This window comes from Rattus rattus, chromosome 11, assembly GCF_011064425.1.
Source record: "Rattus rattus isolate New Zealand chromosome 11, Rrattus_CSIRO_v1, whole genome shotgun sequence".
Taxonomy (NCBI): domain Eukaryota; kingdom Metazoa; phylum Chordata; class Mammalia; order Rodentia; family Muridae; genus Rattus; species Rattus rattus.
Genome location: NC_046164.1, coordinates 53478712 through 53499698, shown reverse-complemented (window position 1 = coordinate 53499698; position 20987 = coordinate 53478712). Strand labels below are relative to the sequence as shown.

General features: G+C 41.7%; 1 protein-coding gene across 2 annotated transcripts in view; it reads right to left on the bottom strand.

Moving 5' to 3' along the window:
- Window positions 1–4148: 4148 nt before the first annotated feature.
- Window positions 4149–20987, bottom strand: part of Sepsecs (Sep (O-phosphoserine) tRNA:Sec (selenocysteine) tRNA synthase) — a 28910-nt gene continuing 12071 nt past the window's right edge. The window contains exons 7-11 of one of the 2 annotated variants that reach the window (XM_032916166.1): window positions 18968–19097; window positions 18738–18829; window positions 10918–11011; window positions 9417–9507; window positions 4149–6380 (exon numbers count right to left, since the gene is read on the bottom strand). In XM_032916166.1, the coding sequence (XP_032772057.1) occupies window positions 6326–6380; window positions 9417–9507; window positions 10918–11011; window positions 18738–18829; window positions 18968–19097 (462 nt within the window). In that variant the 3' untranslated portion in view covers window positions 4149–6325. Of the gene's footprint in view, window positions 6479–9416; window positions 9508–10917; window positions 11012–18737; window positions 18830–18967; window positions 19098–20987 lie in introns of both variants that reach the window. The other variant, XM_032916165.1, reaches the window with a different exon arrangement.

Sequence of the window (20987 nt, the reverse complement as noted above, 5' to 3'; positions counted from 1 at the left end):
AAAGCCAGAGGCAAAGCTCTGAGGAAATGTGTTCTGGGGGACTGAGCAGCAGCAAGCTGACCACTTTGGCTGGACAGTAGTAAGGACAAAGGGGAGGAGACAGAAGGATGGAGGGAAAGGGGACAGGGTTAGATGTGGTCGGGCCTGGTTTTAGAGGAGCAGGAAGTAGGCCCTATAATAACATAGCCAAACCACGGGCAGCTCAAACCTATTACAGAGAGGTGGTCGGGCTTGACTCTGGGGAGGTTTTTAAAGTAAGTACAACATGGCTATTATTTACTTGACTGATTGGCAGTCTCATCGGTCTGTAGCCCCGGTGATCCTGAACTCTCAATCCTCCGGTCTCAGTCTCCTGATTGTAAATATTGCAGGAATGCACAATCATACCCAGATTTGCATGACTTCTTGATATAAATACAGAATGTGAGATAGTCAAAGCTGCTAGACTTTTGGCCTCACAGTGGGAAGGAGTATGAATAATTGAGGGAGGAAGGCTGAGGGTGAACACATTTTGAGGAGAGATCTAAGAATTCCCTTAAAGGACTATACATCCAAAAGACGTGTACTAGAGTTGGGTTCAGGAGCCTGTTTCATGGGTAAATGTAGGAGCAGACCAGCCGCCTTCCACAGTGAAGTTATGTAGAAACAGGCTCTCTACATCAGTCATGTTGCCTATACAGCAATCAGCGGCAGGCTAACACGCCCCTCCAGAAGTCAACTGTGACGTGAACTTGCTCTGAACGTCTCTTAGGTTATAATCTGTAACTTCAGGTGCAAAAAAGTCAGCACACATCAATATTTTCCTTAATTCTCAAATGTAATTGCAACACCAAAGGAAACTCATTAAAAGCCAAAATAGAGAGACACTGAAAATTAAAACAGAAAAAAAAGGTCATCTAAAATCAAATTAGTTTTTGGAATTTCCGCTAGAGAATGTGTAAAATTCACCAATAATCCACTTCACAACACATTTTCATTTAAATGTAGCATAATTTAATACAATATGGCTTATCAAGAATGTCACTCCTTATAGGCTCACATTGTTTCAGGCCCTCAAACAATTATTAATAATCTTTGCACTTAGTGTCCACTTGATCCTCATTGGTCTCCATTCCACATCTGATGAGACTAAGATCTGGAGATGTTATATCATGAGTTCACAGGGAAGTAACAAGGACACTCGAACTCCCACTTAACGGCAAATGCCTAATTTCAAAAAGCACATATCAGAGTGAGGTAACCAATCAGAAAAAGACACATGGTATGCACTCATTGATAACTGGATATTAGCCCAAATGCTGGAATTACCCTTGTGAAACTCAAGAAGGATGACAAAAATGCGAATGCTTCACTCCTTTTTTTTTTTCCTTTTCTTTTTTTCGAAGCTGGGGACCGAACCCAGGGCCTTGCGCTTGCTAGGCAAGTGCTCTACCACTGAGCTAAATCCCCAACCCCTCACTCCTTCTTTAAAAGGGAAACAAGAATACCCTTGGGAGGGAATAGGGAGGCAAAGTTTAGAACAGAGGCTGAAGGAATACCCATTCAGAGCCTGCCCCACATGTGGCCCATACATATACAGCCACCAAACTATATAAGATGGCTGAAGCAAAGAAGTGCAGGCTGACAGGAACCGGATGTAGATCTCTCCTAAGAGACACAGCCAGAATTCAGCAAATACAGAGGCGAATGCCATCATTAAACCACTGAACTGAGAATAGGACCCCCGTTGAAGGAATCAGAGAAAGAACTGGAAGAGCTTGAAGGGGCTCGAGACCCCTTATGAACAACAACGCCAAGCAACCAGAGCTTCCAGGGACTAAGCCACTACCTAAAGACGATACATGGACTGACCCTGGACTCTGACCTCATAGGTAGCAATTAATGGCCTAGTAAGAGCATCAGTGTAAGGGGAAGCCCTTGGTCCTGCTACGACTGAACCCTGAGTGAATGTAATTGTTGGGGGGAGGGCATTAATGGGGGGAGGATGGGGAGGGGAACACCCATATAGAAGGGGAAAGGGGTTAGGGGGATGTTTGCCTGGAAACCAGGAAAGGTAATAACAATTGAAATGTAAATAAGAAATACCCAATTTAATAAAGGTGGAGAAAAGAAAAAAAAAGCACAGATCAACAATAAAATATAAAGTTGACAGGTATGTCTTATTTTCAAATGACAGGTTTTTAAAAATTATTATGTTTTATTTTGTGTGTGTAATGCACAATGGTGTGTGTGTAGTCAGTTCTCTTTCCATCATGTGGGTCAACAGGTATGTCAGACTGGGTGGCAAGTGCCTTTTCCCACTGGGCCATCTTGTCTGCCCTGGAGTGTTTCTTTTAAAATTCACTAAATTCTCTTAAGTATCAACCTCCTACAGTCAGTAGCCATGACACGTGATTCCCATTCCAACTTAGACTTTACTTTCTGACTTCTGGGCAAGCAGTGATAATAAAACTAAAGAGTGCAAGACTTGAGTGTGGGTTATTTGTCCTTCCAGATTTCAACTGTAGTCATGATTCAGTGAAATAATATAAAGTACTGTCAATGATTTATTAAAAACTTATTTCATGTAATAAATTATACAATTTGTTTTTATTTTTAAACAGTCTATACCAAAAATATTTCTGGAATTGTTTCCCCTTTTGATAATACACAAGTCAGGAGGTTGATGTCCACATCACAGTATCGAAGCTCAAACTCCCACCCCCAGTCATAGTTAGACTCAGCCTTCCTTCACCTTTCCCCCAAAAGCTCCGGTTGGCATTATTTGATTTAAAAAAGAAAAAAAAATGGTATAAACACAATCTGACTTTGTCCAAGTCCTTAGCTTGAACTGCAGAATATTAGCTGGTAAGTTACAAAGTAATATTCATTAGCTGCAAAAGCATCATCTTATATCACACAGACCACGGGGTAAAATAAAAGTAAAATGTAAGGCATAAAGGAGGCATCAAATCAGACCTGCAGACTAAGGCTGGCCAAAGAGCAGAGCCAACAAAGCCAGACAAGGAAGCACCTAGCACCGGTTAGACAATCCCGATGCACACATGCATGTGCATGCACACATGCATTCTGCTATAAGCATGGCCAATTGGTTACCAAATTATTCAGAAATTATGAAATATCTAAAATTAACCAACTTCTGAGCATATAAAACTTGGTTTCATTCATATAAGGTCAGTCTCATCAATGTAAAACAAACCCATTCCCCAGCTTGGCAAAAATTAGTGCATCCTAGATTGGGAGGCAAAGGAAATCCAATTTTTATCTGCACCAAATTTTCAAAATTTTCTCTGAGAACAATATGTGTAGGATGACATCATCATACAGGTGAAGGCAGGTATAGGATAGAACAAGGCCTGTCATTGGACGAGAAGGAAGGATGGGTGGGAGAAAAGTTTTAGAGAGGGGGAGGGAACTGAAGCAAGAGAGAGGAGAAGCAGCAGCAGCTGAGAACATGGAGGTGGATGTTAAGATTCCTCTCTGCACATTTACAGATTGTTATGAATATTCTTAAGGGATGGATGTGTACAGGATTTCGTGTATCTAGATGAGCAAACTGTATGTTATCTAGGTGGGCAATTATATTTTATCAACTGGATCAGAGGTTATTGTGTTGTGTGTTCTTTTATTTGGCAATTTAATTGAATTCAAGAGAGTGTGTGATGGCGGGAGACACTGGGCCACCACGGAATTGGGATGTGTATGTCTGGCATGGTGGCAGCCTGCCTTGGGAACTAGACAGGTAGAGAGATTGTTGTCAGGATCAGAGAGTAGCCATCGGCAGTGTGATATGAGATGGAGCAGAGTGTGTGAGACACTTTGCTGACTGAGATGAAGATCTCTACCAGATGTCACGGGGCACCATGATGCTGACCCTAGTACAGGGTAAAAGAAACATTTTTTATAATTTTACTGCAACAAAAATTTTTTTTATTGCTGTTGTTGTTAATTGTTGGCTGCCTACTTCAGTGAAGAGACTCAGAACTGAACTTGTCAGGATGAGGTCGCATACTTAATATGTGTGTAAGTCCCACTAACACCTATGGAAGTGATAGCATAGCATAGACATATTATGTCTATCTAGGACCTCAGTGACAGTCCTTACTTTCCTGTGGTTAAAGAAATAAAGTCAGTGAATAATTACGTGCTGGGTCAAGGAATTAGAAAAATATTTATTTAAATCATACTTAAATTTACCATTTGTACATCAAAGGTGGAAGAGAACTGTATTACATAAGTCATCTTGTATAGCTGCATTCAACTACTACCACAGCCAGTAGGAAGATTTACAGTTAAGACAGGCTTACAAGGCTCTGTCACACCATCCCTGACAGGAAGAACACATCAGCAAAGACCTAGGGCCAAGTTAAGACTCAACTGAAAACACCTCTCCCTGCAATGTGAGTAAGGTGCACCAGAGACCAAACATCCCGCGATTCAGTTTTCTTCTCTAGGCAGCGTACTCCAGCCCAGTGCCTTTAAAAAACAACCTCTAAAGTCTACTTTAAGGCCTTATTATAAGAGGAGTTGGGCCACAGTAGTAGTGTCTTAGCCAAGGCCTGCACGGTGTCCTCCACCGTGAGTTCTGTGACCTTAGGGTCAAGCATGGGGCCAGGAGGAACAGAGCTGGAATTTAAAAGTGCTTAAAAAGGAAAGGGTTAATAACCAAAACTGCAGCAGATTTTATGCACCAGCAATAAAATGTTATACCATATCTATCATTCACATGTGGGTTCATGTAATTTATCTTCAATTAGAATTATTATCTATTCAGCAGCTGACGCCCAAGAACTGCTGATACTCGGCAGATGAGGAAGCATCTCGTCTCTGGACTCTGGCCTTTCTTAAGCAAAATGATGATCACACAGTATAGATCACTTGTTCTAGAAAATCATTTTGGCCTGATGCGTAGGAAGCTGCATTGCCAGCATTTCCACCAGCGGCATCATCTGACCCTCCCTTGTAGGCTCCACAGAGACTTGGCCTCTGTGGCTTCATCTCACTATGGTGCAGTCCCAGATCCACACAGAAAACGAACAGAGATTTTCAATCCAGTATTTACTCCCATATAAATTACTATAGTTACCTAAGAGCCACTTTAGTGTCTGGTCCCCAAAGGTAGAGTACATTAAGGAACCACCTAGATATCTGCAAGTGAGTTCTTTATCTCCATCCAGCCTTGACTTGCATGTTCATCAGTGGCTCACAGGGTCCAACTTACACACTCCAAACATTTTCCTGCTAAGTTCAACTTTATAAACCCTCTAAGATCATATACAAGGAAGACTCCCTTTTCATATATACAGCTTGGTGCCAAACCAATACAAGAGTAGAATCCAGAGGTTAACGCATTTGATCCATTGTGTTGGGAAAAGCAGGCCCATTTTACTAAAGAAATCCTCTTGTAGCATTTAATACACCAGGAGCAAATTTACAAAGGCATGTCCCCCAATTATTCCTCTATGACTCCTTCTCCCCATGAATATGCTTTGGGTGGAGTGACGCTCTGCAGAGCAAGTCTGAGAAACACGGCTTTGGCATAGTTGTTTCCAAGAGGTTTCACCAAGCCCCCAGTCTTGTTTTTGTTTTGTTTTTGGTGTTTTTGTTGTTTGGTTGGTTGGGTTTGTTTGTTTTGTTTTCTATAACTAACACAAATTATGGTTAGGGGTACTGGGCATAGAATTCCAGTCACTCCAGAATTCCACACATATACAATGAAGCCAGTCCAGTTGAGGACACTTGCCCTTAAGCTTATGACTTGGCTCTGTTTCCTTGGGAAACGTCCCTTCTATAGGCACTGAGACAGCTAAATAAACATCTGGTACTTAGCAGCATTAGAAACAGATCTTTCTCAATTCTGTGTGATTGGGGGAAAAACTCTTTGAATGCTGAAGAATGGCTAAGAAGCAGCACTCTGTAGTTGAATGAGAATTACATGTAGCTTTATATTTTATATTAGTAAGAATCGTCTGAATTGTGTTCACTGCAACTGCATGTTATAACCTGTTAAGAATCATAAAGACTGAGGCAATCTAAGGATAGAAAAATAATCACCAATGGCTACCCTCAGACCAGTCTCTTCCTTGATGAAATATTCTCCATAAAATTCTCAATTCAAAAACTTTGCATGTACTGTTTAAGCTGCTTGTATGAACTGGCAAAAAGAGAGCTGTGTCATAAAGCAGGGCCTCGGTCCACGTGACCAAGCGCATCATCTAGTTTCAGAGCCATTTCCTCAACGTCGGCATCTTCAGCTTTGTTGCCGTCAGCTCCAGACACAGCACTTGCTTTACTCTGTTCTTTCCTTACTGTGTTTAAACACTTGTCAAGTCTCTTTATGAACAGGTCCACATCCTGCACCTTCATCCCGATGGCTGCGGCTGCATTGAGGTAAGCACAGGGGTAATTATCTGTGTGGGACATGAAGCCTCGGAAAGTATGGCCACTCACAGTTTGCACAGACCCAAGAGGCACAGCCCTGAAAGGGAAAAAGATTTATTAACCTGACATGTCTCGTGATGTTGATAGATACCACCCACCCCGAAACAAGGCGACTGTCTCACTAAGCTATACAGCCACCAGTTAAGAAGCTAGACACAGGCATAAATTGTGGCCGGTGCAAACAAACTGTCAGCTTAAAATGAAACTGTAAAATACAATTGCAGAGTCCTGCTTAGTAATGACCATTTACTCAGCTTCTGTAATAGAGAGCAGGAAGATCATCTTCATATCGTCCTCAGAGAAGTAATAAGACATTTAGTTTTAGGCCAAACCTAGAATCTGACATCAACTATGTAAGCCAAAATGCTTTGGTTTACTGTCACCTCACCATCAACAAATGAACATTTCAATCATGCAGCCAGCAGTGTGCAATGAAGGGGCCACAGCGGGATCTAGGAACTAGGTAACTGCTTCAGTGGGAGGTGGCCAGCAGACAGCAACAGCCACCAACAGCTTATGCATTATTTAAGGCTGACTTCCATGGCCTCCTTAGACACAAGCAGATTTTAAGAAACCAATTAAAGGCTGGGTGTGGAGGCACACACCTTTAATCACAGCACTAGGAAGGAAGATCTTTGTGAGTTTGAGGTCAATCTGGTCTACAAAGCAAGTTCCAGAATACCTGAGGCTACTACACAGAGAAACCCTGTCTGGGGGAAGGAGGGGAGAGAAAGGTGGGTTTGACAACAAACAAACCAAAAGCATCAAAACTATTTGGCATGCAGACAGTTTCTCAAGTTAAAAGCTATACTGACCTAAGTTTTCATTTTTTTCTTTGAATAAGCTGTCATTAGCAAGCTGTGGTTGGAACTAGAAGGCAGGAGAATCCCAAGACCAGCCAGGCCACAAAGCCAGTCCCTAGCTAAGGGCCAGATGGATAGCTCATGGTTAAGAGCTCATACTGTCATTTCAGAGTACCCAGAGGATCCAAATTCCATTACCAGCTACCAGAGCAGCTAGCTCACAACATGCCAGATTCGGAAAGATCCAGTCAAAGCACATTAAAACCCAAGCCCCTTGACACAGGCATTCTGTCCTCTCAAATGTGGTGGTTGTTAGTACGAACTGCCCCCTTAGGCTCATACACTTGAATGCTTAGTCAACAGAATGGCACTATTTAGAAGAATTGGAGGTGTGGCCTTGTTGGAGTAGATGTGACCTTGTTGGAAGAAGTGTGTCACTAGAGGTGGGCTTTTGAGGTTTCAGAAGCACAGCCATGCCCAGTGACTCTCTCTTCCTTTCTGTTGCCTGAAGATCCAGATGTAGAACTCTCTGCGACTTTCTCCAGTATCAGGTCTGCCTGCTGTTTCCCTGTTCTCCACCATGATAAAAATGGACAAAACTTCTTGAAACTGTAAGCAAGCCCAAATGCTCTCCTTTGTAAGAGGTCCTGTGTTCATGATGTCTCTTAGCAATAGAACACTGACTGAGATAATGTAAGTCAGAATAAACTGCTTTCAGAGATGTATATGATGAAAAACATTTAAACTAAGATACATCATTTTTCTCTAAAATACCTGATTTTGATGCCACACAAATGTGAGTGGAAAGTATGCTTTGTAGTTGCCAAGAACAGCATGACTCTCTTAGTTCAGTGTTCTGGTTAGTTTTTTGTGTTTTGTTTTGTTTTGCTATCAATACAATCTACCGTCAACTGGAAGATGGACCTCAGAATGGACTGGCCTCTGGCTTATCTTGGGGATCAAGATTTTAATTGACACAGGTGGGCCCAGCTCACGGTATTACTATCTCTAGGCAGGTGGTCCTTGTTCCTGTTTGAGTTGCTACCCTGATTTCCCTTGAGGAGGACCATGACCTGCAGGATAAGTTACAGAAATGCTCTTCCTTCTTAATTTCCTTTTGTCGGAGTATTTTAATTACAGCAATATAAATCTAAGTAGAACAATTAAAAAACAGAATTTCCTTAACAACATGTCCACTTGAAATTGGTAGGAAAGATGCCATATTTCTATTATCACAATGACAGTACTGAAGATCACCTCAGAAAGAATTGGACAAAAAATCTACACACAACTTAGGCCTATGGGGGAAGCTGAGACAGGAGACTTGCAAGTTCTAGGCCTGAGTGGGCCATATAGTAAGTTCAAGTCCAGTTTGGAAACCTCTGTAAGACCCTGAAAATCAAGAGTTGGGGATGTTATCTGTGGTCTCTGCTTACCACCTTGCTTCAGGCCTTCCGCTCAATCCTAGAACCACTGCAGCAGCAGCAGCAACGGTAACAACAATCTATCCAGAGAGGCCCTGAAACAAGACTCCTGTCTTCCTAAACTTTGATCACAGAGTCCAGAGGTGGGGCATGAGCAGCCTCATTGTTCTTTGGCCACGGTGAATTCTCAGGCACAGGTCAGTATATACAGTGATGGACTACTGAGGAGAGTTCTTGATTAAACTTTTTTTTTTTTTTAAAGAAAAGCCAACACAAGCACTTTTATTGTAATAAAACTTGAAACTCATTATGTGGGGATGGGTGGTGTAAAGAAGTCAGACAAAAAGAATAATTTATCTCACAAAATCACTATACAGGACAGCAAAGGGCAAGAAGGGCTGGGGAAAAAAAAGCAAAAAATCTGGAATCAGCAAAAAGCCAAGCACTAAAACCCAGGAGGTACTAAGGCCCAAACCGACAGCCTCAGTGTCTTGGAACAGTCGCACCGCTGGGCTTTCGCTCGGCACAGCCTAAGCAGCGCCTTCCATCTGAGCTCTGGAGTTCTGGAAGTTTAGGAAGTGGAGCTCGGAAGCTATAGGATTACACAAGTCCTGAAAATCCACTAGAAAAACCACAGGATGAAAACAAACAGGGTCCAAAAGCTACAGCTGTCCCTACTGGAGGAGGGACATCACCGTGTCCTACAGGGGATAGGAAAGCAGATGAACTCGTCTCTCCATCCACTCACCTGGCTCCAGAGACCTGTCTGGTAAAAAGCATTGAGCCGAGCTGCGTGACAGCTCTGTCTTGGTGCCCATCTAGCGTCTCAAGTGTCATAGCTAGGAGAGAAGAAAAGCCAGCAAGCTTTTGGATTACAAACCACTCAAAACAATGGTAAGGACACTGCTGTCGTGCACTGTCTTGTGGCACAGCAGCACCTTACTGTGCTTGATAAATTATAGCAAGTATTGTTTCCATACCAGACAGATTTAATTCTGAGAAAACATGTTCACAATCATGGACAAAATTCCCATATCTTGCTTTTAGAAAGTTAATTTTCCAGCTAAATACATTGGACAGTGAAGTGATCAATGGAGCTGCTAACTGAATTCAACTAGCTTGGAAGAACTTAAGCAGTAAGAATGTGGAGTCCTCTATCTCAATCCATATAAGACCAAGATCAATTTCTGCACACACAGAGGTAAAAGTGTCCCTCTGACACCTCGTGGTAAGCTGCACCCTTGCACCCACCACTGCCACAGCCACTGCTGGCTGAAGCCTTGCTTGTCATGCTGCACTGTTACAGACATCCCGACCATCCTTAGGCAGCTTTGCACAATGGGTTATTATCTCCACATCAGAGGCAGGGAAAGGGAGCGGACAGCAAAACATGGTAAAACTGACGCTCCAACTACCCAGCAGGACCTGCTATGTGGGCAAAGGATTAGGGGCTATGTTTTAGGTATTGGGGCCCACTTTTCTCCATAGATGCCCATTCCAAAAAGGCTTTAGTTATAATGATTCACTTTCCTCAACTGGATAAGAAATATAAAACATAGTCTATACTATTCATATATTCATAAACTAATTTTGAAGCTTTTAAGTTAAGTATGTAAAAGTCAAGTATTCACTTTTTTTGTTATTTTTGAGTCAGGGTTTCTCTGTGTATCCCTGGCTATCCTGGCACTCCCTCTGTAGCCCATGTTCAAGGCTGCCTCTAGAATGAAAGGCATATGCTACCACAGCCTGGCTCAATTATTCGCTTTCTAAAAGTGCTTCCTATCTATGTATTTGTTTGTAGACACGTGCATGTGTGCTTAGGGGCCTCAGAAGCTAAAAGAGGCTGGCAGATTCCCTAGAGCTGGAGTTAAAGGCAGAGCTAGGAAGAAGAGCAAGCATTCTAAACCACCGGGCATCTCTCTAGCCCACTATGCTCATTTCAATAGTCTCAAACTACAGGACAGAAATCCCAGTCCTTATATCAGCAGATCAATTCACAACAGTACTCCTAACATGCAGAAGCCGGGGAAAACAAGCAATGGCACTAAAAACACCATGTTGGTGCTTTGTTTAGGTTTTACATTAGAGAAACATTAAAGCATTTTTAAAGGCCAAGTAAACCAGTTACCAATTAATACTGAGATTGATTTAAAAATATCAGCATAATCAAAACAAGTTACTGTTTCTATAAATGACGACTTCCTTCTAAGAATATCCCAAGTGTCTTTCTATTAAGGGAAGAAAATCACCTAAGGATATGGGGTTGTGAGGTGTCTTCAGTAGTCTTTCATTGTGGGCCTCTGCCAACTTCTGTAGTTGGGTGGATAAATAGGCAAACATTTCCTGAAACGACAAAATACCACATTTAAGTAAAATCCAACGCAAACCGTAATACAAAATGTGGCTGGTATGAGGTCTATGCTATTCACCACCTCGCCCACGTCTCTCCTTTACCACATACAGTGAGATGCAGAGGCACTGCGAACAGCAGAACCAGGGGACTTGGGGGAAGACAGCCTCGGCCCACTTCTGGTCTTGGGCTATGATATTTCTCATCTCTGCAGAACTTTTAGAGTTAACACTTCAGAATCATTTTGGTTGGAAGGGAAGCACATTGTTAAGTTGTTCAGGCTAGAGATGAACTTTTGATCCCCCAGTCTCAGCTTCCCAAGTAGCTGGGATTATAAGTATGTACTGACACACTTGGCAAGAGCAAGCACTCTACCTAAATAGCCATCCATTTCTGGACACAATACCAGCACAGCAGATGACTTCTCTTCCAACCCTTCAGCACTCTGCACTGTTCTACACAGGGGCCAGAGTGGTTCTTCCACACTGTGGTCAGTTCCTGTCCTTCTCAGGTGACTTCCTTTTGTAACTACTAAACGATCTCTTCAAAGCTAAGATATATCCATTTAGTATGGAAGTTACAAAGTACATGGTAGTTTAAAAAGTGCACTGCGCCATGAATGTGTGTGAACAAGTGTGTGCCCCCAGGTCAGACCAGGACCTGTGTGTGCCAGGGAAGTGTTCTACCTCTTAGCTAAATCCCCAGCCTCAAATCTATTCTGTTTAAGGTGAAACAGCTAAAATTAACAATTCTTTTAAGTCAAAGACTATAATATCTAAAACTAAAATTTGTACTACTTTCCCAATAGCATAAAAATGTAATACATGTTTCTAAGTATAAAATGTCATACATACAGACATGGTAATATAGCTGAGTCAGCAGCTATTAAACTGAAGCTATTTTCTTCTGTGTCTGCTTTTGAGATGGTGCAGACTGAAACATGCCAAGTCCACTGCAGTAGAATAAGTCTACTTTCACTGCCCTCCACCCATAACCAAACCTAAGTTCTAAAGAGACACCAGGGCTAACAGAGGAAAATGACACTTTGCAAATTCAAAGGCCACAAAAGCTGCTTCTGCTTCCTCCCTAAGGTAGCCCTCTCACTGCAGCTTTTGAGGTCTGAAGTCCATAGATGAACAACTATACCTGGTAATAAATAAGGACTGAGAGAGGAGGGGGAATGCTGTCTATTATTATGAATTATCAGATTCCTTAGAGCTACAAAGGCCTCACCCATGCCAACAGCAGTATTTTATATTCTCACCTAACGTGTTATACTAATAATCATTCTTAAACTGGGAGTATTTAAAAGAACAATTCTTAGCATGTCAAAATCATGAAATATTAGATTACTAAAGTAGTTCTTTTTGCAACCAAAAAAGTAAAAAAAAAAAAAAAAATCACAACTGATATCCATTAGATAGGATAAGGCTTCCTCTTGTCATTCATTCATAAATAAATAAATCATGATTATTAGCTATGGAAAATGTAAATTATTTTCAATATTTTTAAAAAAAGTCACATATGGGTGTTTTGCCTGCGTGTGTGTGTGTGTGTGTGTGTGTTTGTGTGTGTGTGCCTGGTGTGCGTGGAAGCCAGAAGAGGGTATTGGTTTCTCTGAAACTAAAGTTACAGATGCCTGTGAGCCACCCTGTGAGTGCTGAGCCCACATGCCCTGGAAGAGCGTCCTTCCAAGCCCATTTTCAAGTCCTTCTATTCTTGAGGTTTGCTTTCAACAGTGCCTACGTTTTCAGAGCTGGGTAGAGCAGTAGTAACTCATCTAGCAACTAACATTCTTTTTTTTTTTTTTGGTTCTTTTTTCGGAGCTGGGGACCGAACCCAGGGCCTTGCGCTTCCTAGGCAAGCGCTCTACCACTGAGCTAAATCCCCAACCCCGCAACTAACATTCTTAATATACTCTTTTTTCCAAGCACATTTAATAACCTTCGATACTTACCTGAATCCCAAAATACATCTCTGTGTGCAAGCTATGTTTGATAATGATGGCAACAACTGTCATAGACAACCAAAAAAATTCCCCTTGTATTGAAGAATTAGTATTCTACTTAAGTTTCTACTTAAATCTTTTACATCTTTTTCCTGTATAATTCATAACTTCATTAAACTTTAAATAAATACAATTTAAATAAATTTTTTTGAGAAATATTTAAGAAAACTGTGGTCATTTTCAGAAATGGGATGAAAAAACTATGTGAAAAGATATCTTTTCTTGTACTTTTTTATAAAGATTTTCCTAGATCATTTCTAATACTATTGCTATTCTAATACTCCTTCAAAAAGTAGAACATGTAAGAATCATACAGAAGTAAAAACACCAAGAATTTTACGAACAATTAGAACAACTCAAAATCTCTTACTACTCTATCGGTTCCTAAAAACAGAATTCATGAATTTCATGTGCATATTTTCATCTCCTACAAAGTACACATGCTGCTAATTTTAAATGCTCTGCACTTTATATTTTTTTAAAAAGCCCCTTATTTCTACACAGATATGAGATGCTAATGTTTCATTATGTGTACTAGTTACTAAAATCCTAACTTTCATCAATAGGTCTAACACTTCCAAACTCTTGTTAGTAGGAATAAATCTGGTAGCCAAGAAATGTCCTTTAAATGGATCCCTGTGCCCTGCAGCAACAAGGTTTGTCACTTATTATTAAGGGTATACTGAAGGAACAAAGTTCTTCAGTTTATGTACTTGAGTGCTGAGACCCAGTTTACAACAATCTTCCATCTAGTATGGCTGGCACGCCTGTAGAGTGGAACCTAGTGAGTACTTAACTTGTACCTAAGCTAGGGTTTTTCTGGAAAAGAGAAATGTTTCCTCAGTAACATCCCCAGAGAGTGTCTGCAAATATGACCATGCATATATGGTTATTAGGAACTAAATTTGTGCATGTTCAATCCTAATCCATTAATAAATTACTTTTAACCAGTTCTATCAACCACTGGCTAATGCCAGCAAAACTGAGAGATTGGGATGTGCTGAGACCTGGTCTCACTATGTAGCCTAGATGGTCTTGCCTTTCTGAATGCTGGGATTACAAGTACCTACCTCCATCCCTAGCCAGAGTTCAGTTTTAACAGTAACTAATATCAGTATGGAAATACTTACATTATAAAGTAACTAAATCTCATGTATCACTAGTATTAAAGCAACACAATCTTTAAAAATTATTTTCAAATGAAGTTCACACCCAACAGCAAATATTTTCAGTGTCTTTACTGAGTGTAGAGGTTGTAATAGGTAAACTAATAGCTCAAAGTGCAATATATTGAACTGTAGAATAGTCCATGTCTTAGAGTACTAAATGTCCTATTAATATCACCAACTTTAAAAATATCTTTCAGGATACTGTATGGCTATCCTACGCTAACACTGAGCTAAGCAATTTTTACCTGATGCATGAAGGTGATACAGAACTTGTACTATTTTCTGCTACAGTTAAATCTATAACTGACATTTACTATAAAATACTTCTGTAACGGAAGAAATTTATAAGCAGTCCAAGCAAATGTGTATAGAAAGATCTTACTTCAAGAAATGAAATAATATTGATTTTCTATGCCCTTTGTGCTGTACTTAACTTCATTTTAGAAGACTTTCACTACAGATAAACTGAACGGTATACCTGAATGTTAATGTCAGCTATATTTCTAGAACAAAACCACAATACCTTATACTATAGTTCACGATGTTAATGAAAAAGGAGCTGAATTATATTAAGTATTATATTTTGTATGTCCTTTGGATTGCAGAATGATCTGCAGTCATGAAACCCAACATCCATACGATCCCTCACCAGAGTCCAGATGTGCATAGTTCACTGACCTTCCAAGAGAAGGTCTGGGGCTACGTCTGTGAAACATGCTGCTTCATGTGATGGGGTGAGCAGAAATGGTGACCCACATCTGTCCCAAAGTGTGTAGGGAACCACAGCATGGACAGATGGGCAATGGCATGGATGCATACCCACACACGAAGATGTCTACAGCTGAGGAAAATGGCACTATATATTGTGGGACACCCCTTCCTCCCCCATAGCTGGCACCAAGGATCTACACACACTCAGTAAGTCTTGCCTAAATGGAAAAACACTGCCTTCAAGGTGCTGAAGCCCCAGATCCAGGTCCCGGATCAGACATCTGCAAGATTCAAGAATTCCACTTTTAGGGCACAAATAAACCATTGCTTTTGAAACTTAGCTCTGTTATGAGATGCTGGAGTTATGAATCTGGTCTTCTGCTAGAACACAGTTTGTCCTCTAAGCTTCAGCTCACAGCAGCCACTCTACTACATTCCTCTTCTGTACTTGTCCTACTCAGCAGACACTTGCAACAATAAATGATCATCCGCCACCCTTCAGCAAAGCATCCTCCTCTAAGGAGGGCTGAGCAGAGTAGTGGCCTTCTCTGGAAGCAAAGCAGAAGTGAGGACACACTTCTAAGGCTGATCTTTCCTTTGCATAAACAGACTCCGAGACAGCTCTTGTGTTTTAACCTCTTTTCTTACAGGCGTCTTCTGTTCAACTCCTGGTCTTACCTCCCCACTATGAAGCAGAGGCACTGATCAGGAAGGGGCTAAGGGCAAAGAGGCTCAATTCACACACAAAGTTCCACTCTCTGATCCTTTCACCCTTCAAAAAGGAAAGCTTGAGAAAGGGAATGGCTTCAAGCTGAGTTCTTGTCTGCCTCTACTGTGACAAAGGTAAAGCCTTTTCTGAAGAGATATAGCTGGAAGAAATAACCTCTAAAAATACCATTGTGGGGAATAAGGGCACAGAATAAAAAGAAACCCTAAGTTTTCCTTTAACACTCCTTTTTTTAGAACACATAACAGCAATAACAAAAAAAGGCTCTCTCAGTGATGGTTTATAAATAGCTCTGGCTGGCGCAAAATAGCTTTGCCTCAGCTTCTCCACAGCTGAACCAATAAACAACCATGATGAAATGTTCGCAGCAGAGAGAAGTCCATTTAGACAAAGCCCACTACATTTCTGCATCAAATCCAATAAGAAAAAAATGTTTATGCTACATATATGCAATTGTGGTTATGGAAGAGATCCACATTTTCCTCAGGAAGACCTACTGAGTGAAAACATTAAAGAACAATTTTATTTTCATGCAATGTCAGAGTTCTCAGAACAGCATTCTACTATTCTGAAAATTACTCCAGTAGACAGCTTTTGTTCCATGTAAATTCTACACAAAGAATTTAAAATAAAATCAACTAGTGCATATGCGAGCTTCTAGACTTTTGAATACCTCCACTAGATAGCACAGGAGGATCCCAGGATCAATCATCCTCGTGGCTCAAATGCCTAGCATGACAGGACTAATCACTCCACTCCCTCAGTGCTGCGTGAATAACTGCAAAGAAGAGGAGACAATGCTAAGACAGGATACAGAGGGGCCTGGGCAGCACCCAGACTCAGGCTTCACCAGCATTCTGGGACTTGCAAATGGCCAGGCAGTCCTCCGGCTGTTAGTCTTCCCAGATCACAATTTCTTATGTTAAATGGAGACAATCCCTACCATGTGATGAAAACTACACTGAAGAATGTATACAATGAACCCAGCAGAGGACCAGTGACATGGCTTACTAGGCCGCACAGGCTGAACCACCTGAGCTCAATCCCTGGAACTCACAGTGGAAGGGCAGAACCAACTCCTGAAAGTTGTCCTTTAACACCTACAAGCATGAGCCCATCACCTGAGGATCAGTCTATAACAGCGACACTTTCATGGCAGTATAAAACTACAGCTTTATTCCTGTGTGTAAAAGCTTGTTGTCTGGCTTAGCCGAGTACAATTTATCCATGTAAAACTTCAAGTATACGTTTTCCAAATGCTCATGTTCTCTGAATTTTGAAAAACATACAGAGCCACAAACCCATTCCACTAAGGACATAATTGTAAGGCATCTCACCCCCAAAAGGTGCCTCCCCAATCCTAGTCTCCAGCGCTCATCTGTGTTTGCTGTCCCTGTCTCTTTTAGCTTTTCCAAGGTGGCATACAGATGCGACCACAGGGGAGTCTTGTGAGTCAGCATGTCATTTCTTATAATGCACTGGAGTCGTCCTTTGCTCTATACCTGGAGTTGGATCCCTTCCATTGCTAAGGAAAGATGTTCCAGTGTGTTCCTCTGTTCACCAGATGATTAATACTTACTTCCAGGTTTGGGCAATTATAAACTGAGTCATTATAAGCACCCGACTGTAGATTTTTTCATACATACTCAAGCTGTCATTCTCTCGAGTGAACAGTGAGAAGCAGAAGAGCTGCTTTGGGGGACCATGTCTAACTTTTAGGGCACTGTCACAGTAGGTTCCAAGCTGCATTTTATATCCCTATCAACAATGCCAGCTTGTTCCAGCTCACTGATGGGATGGGATCCAGGGTTGTCAGGTTTTTGTTGTTGTTTTAGTTGTGTCTTTGTTTTTACTCTGTGTGTGTTGGTATCTCTAATGAATCACCATGTACATCTTAAAAAATATCCTCACAATTTAAACAGTAAATAACTACTTGCCCACAGATTAAATTATTAGGAAAAGGAAGATTGGAGTAAAATGCCACAAAAACTTAAACATCAATTCTGGGTGAGGGATAACACTGTGAGAGAACTATTATGATTACAATTATGTCCACATGCTTTAACATATGTGAAGTACGGATGAAAGATTCCATGTCTAGTTGATGCCATAAGGCTGCCTAGACACAAACGCCATGCCAGTGGTCTCTAGCACTGCTGGACAGATGAATACTCATTCTAATCTGACCCAACCCATCAACAGTTATGGAACTGTCTCAAAGGAAACTTTTCTATGTTAGTTTGTTTTAAAAAACACTGGGTCTCACTATGTTGCTCACAAATTCCTGGGCTCAAGTGATCCTCCTACCTCAGCTTCCTGAGTAGCTGGGACTACTTTAGGCCAACACCACCAAGTTTATCACCCCCCTCCCCCAGCCTGAGTCCAGTGTTTCAGCAATGATGAAGGAGAGAGGGATTTATTATTTTAATGTACAAAGGTGGCCAACTCCTACTGGTACTTCCTCCTGGGACTAGCCCATCTCACCAAAACCAAGCCTTCAGGCTTCCAAATCACTCAAAAGAAAACTTTTCCATTTGTTTTTCAAGAGCCTCTATGCCAGAAGTGGTAATGGATGCTTGTAGTCCCAGTACTTAGGAAACAGAGGCGGGAGGACTACACCAAGTTCGAGGCCTGCCTTATTTACATAAGCAATCTCCAGACCAGTCACAGCAGCACAGCAAGACCCTGTTCAAGAAACCACAGTAGAGAGCTGCTGAGACTGCAAAGCAGGCGAAGGCCCTTTCCTCTTAAGCCTGGCGACCTACACTCAATCCCTGCTCCCACAGATTGTCCTCTGATGTCCACACACACATGCCATGGCACATGTCCATGAGCACTCAAATACATGTAAAAGAAAACTGTTGAATAATAATGAAAAACATAGAAGGGGAGTTCCTTTGCCTTTTGGTGAACAAACGATTTGCAATCCAGATGTTTCTAAACAAATACTAGCTGTATGAGCAGTGCCTGTGAACTGTTCCTCAGCATCTGGACAGACAGGAGGATCATCCTCTACACTAGAGAGGACAGAACACTGACAGTGGCTCCCATCTGCGGGATATGCAGGCTAGAAGAGCAGCACTCAGTGCACAAGCAGACCTCACCTTTCTCTCCTTCAACAGCTTCTTGTAGCCATTGCAGCCGAGTGACAACAAGGTGATGAGGACGTCTAAGGATGGCGAAGCTGAAGCTCTTCCTGAAAACAGACACAGGGTACATACTTGAAGGGGGGCTGACAGGGGAGGCACTGGAAAATAACATTCATCACAGAAGGCTATGCCCGTGTGTATTTTGTTCATTAGTTACTTTCCCCAAAACCAAGTTATCTACTTACCTGGATACATCTTGCTGATTTCCTGAATGAAGGAATCATTAAAGCCAGCAATTATAGCACCACCTACTGGAACCATAAAATTTTTGTCCAAGCTCTGAACGAAAACGTCAATTCTACCAACTCGAGCCCCCTAGAATCAAATAACATGTGGGTCACATGTTAGTCACTGTGAGGACAGACAACTGCTATTAACAAGTAAAGGCCACAAGAACAACAACAAAATCATGTTCTACAAAATGATACACACAAATTTAATTATATTCCCACATTTGCAATGGCTGCTACTAATTCTGCCTTCATTATAAAGTAAAAACGAGTACCCCTGAAACTGCATAGACTCTGTTCAAAAGCAGGTGAAGGATAGTAGTGGGCTCTGCAGCAGGGCAAGCCCAGGGTTTACAGGACACAGCTCTGCGCGCTGCTCAGATAAGCAGAACACCGGCACTCTGCAGTGACGACTGCGTTCACAGATTAATCGCCAACTCTGTGAAGCAGGTGGGATTTCATTACCAGTGTGAGCAGGAATTCCCATGTAACAGCTTTTTACCTTGAAACTGAGAGAGACAAAGCATGCCCCCATGCCCTGCACCTGTGTCCTTTATTTGACAATAAGGGCTGCAGTGATGAAGTAGTTTAAATACTGGCACCACAATCTAATAAACTGCAGCTGCCCAAAGTGCCAAGCAGCTAGAAAATTAAGTGCCTCTCCGGTACTTGGGATAATCTACTTTTTTCCTTTTAAGGGTTGTTTGTTTGTTTGTTTGTTTCTCAGTGCTGAAGACTAACCCCAGGGCCAGGCAAGCAATGGACTCCAAGCTCGAACTTTAAACAAGCTCTATTTCCATATGACTGATCACCGAAGAGAAGCCAAATTTTAAGTTTATCATCGACAAATGGCGATTTCATTTGTATGTTCCTGGCAGTTCCAAAAGCGATGCTTCTCCATGACTTGTGGTCCTTAACACTGTGACCTTAGTCTCGTTCCACAGCAAATGAACTTCAAATGGAAGTCTAATATCCCAGCACAGAGCGGAACATGCACCTACAGGAAATGTGGAACCAAGTTCTGCTTCCCATCCGACACAGCAGTGACCTTCTGTCTAATGTGGTACAATTTTCTCCTCTTAAAAATGGAGATACTATCTAAATTTCAACTCACATAGTTTTTCTTTATCTGCAGCCACAGATTTTCAATCTGTATTCACAATCTACATTCCTATTAATATTATAACCACATTTGACCTTCGTTCTCACGCCTCCTGCCCACCTCTGTATCTCAGCGAGAATGGAAATCATAGATAGCTGGTCTAATCTGACAGACCAGATGTGGGCAACAGGTAGAGGCAGCAGCCGCTGGGAGCAGACCACTCAGACCATCGCCTGACTGTTTCAGTCCTATTCTTGCTGGGACTCTTATTTCTTAACAAACTATGAACACAGGAAAAGTCACCTCACCTCAGGAAGAGGAAGCAGCACAAACACCAACAGAATAAACAATGGGAAAGCACAGCAAGTTGTCCCAGGTAAAAAGTGGCTGGAAATAACTGTCTAGGCTTTCTGAGAGGAACCTGAACCTAAACTGTAAGTGGGAATGCTGAGAGGAGGAGGAATCAGCACTCCACACCACTACAGCACCGTTACCATGAAGACTGCACACTCCATCACCAGAGAACAAGCAGGCCACACTAGATCTCAGAAATGTTCAAGGGCCACACTCCCCATATTAACAAAATGTTGCCACTAATGAAGAAAAAGAAAAAACCAGCAGGGCAGAGGCTGACAAGGAATAGGACATCACTGTGTCCTCAGCATGTATTTTAGTAGCTCACACACTAATGGGAACCCAGAAGAGCTACTGAATGAAATGACAATCAGGTGTGAGCTGAAGTAGCAGTAAAACTCTTTGCTCCAATTCTTTTTTTTTTTTTTCTTTTTTTTGGAGCTGGGGACCGAACCCAGGGCCTTGTGCTTGATAGGCAAGCGTTCTACCACTGAGCTAAATCCCCAACCCCTGCTCCAA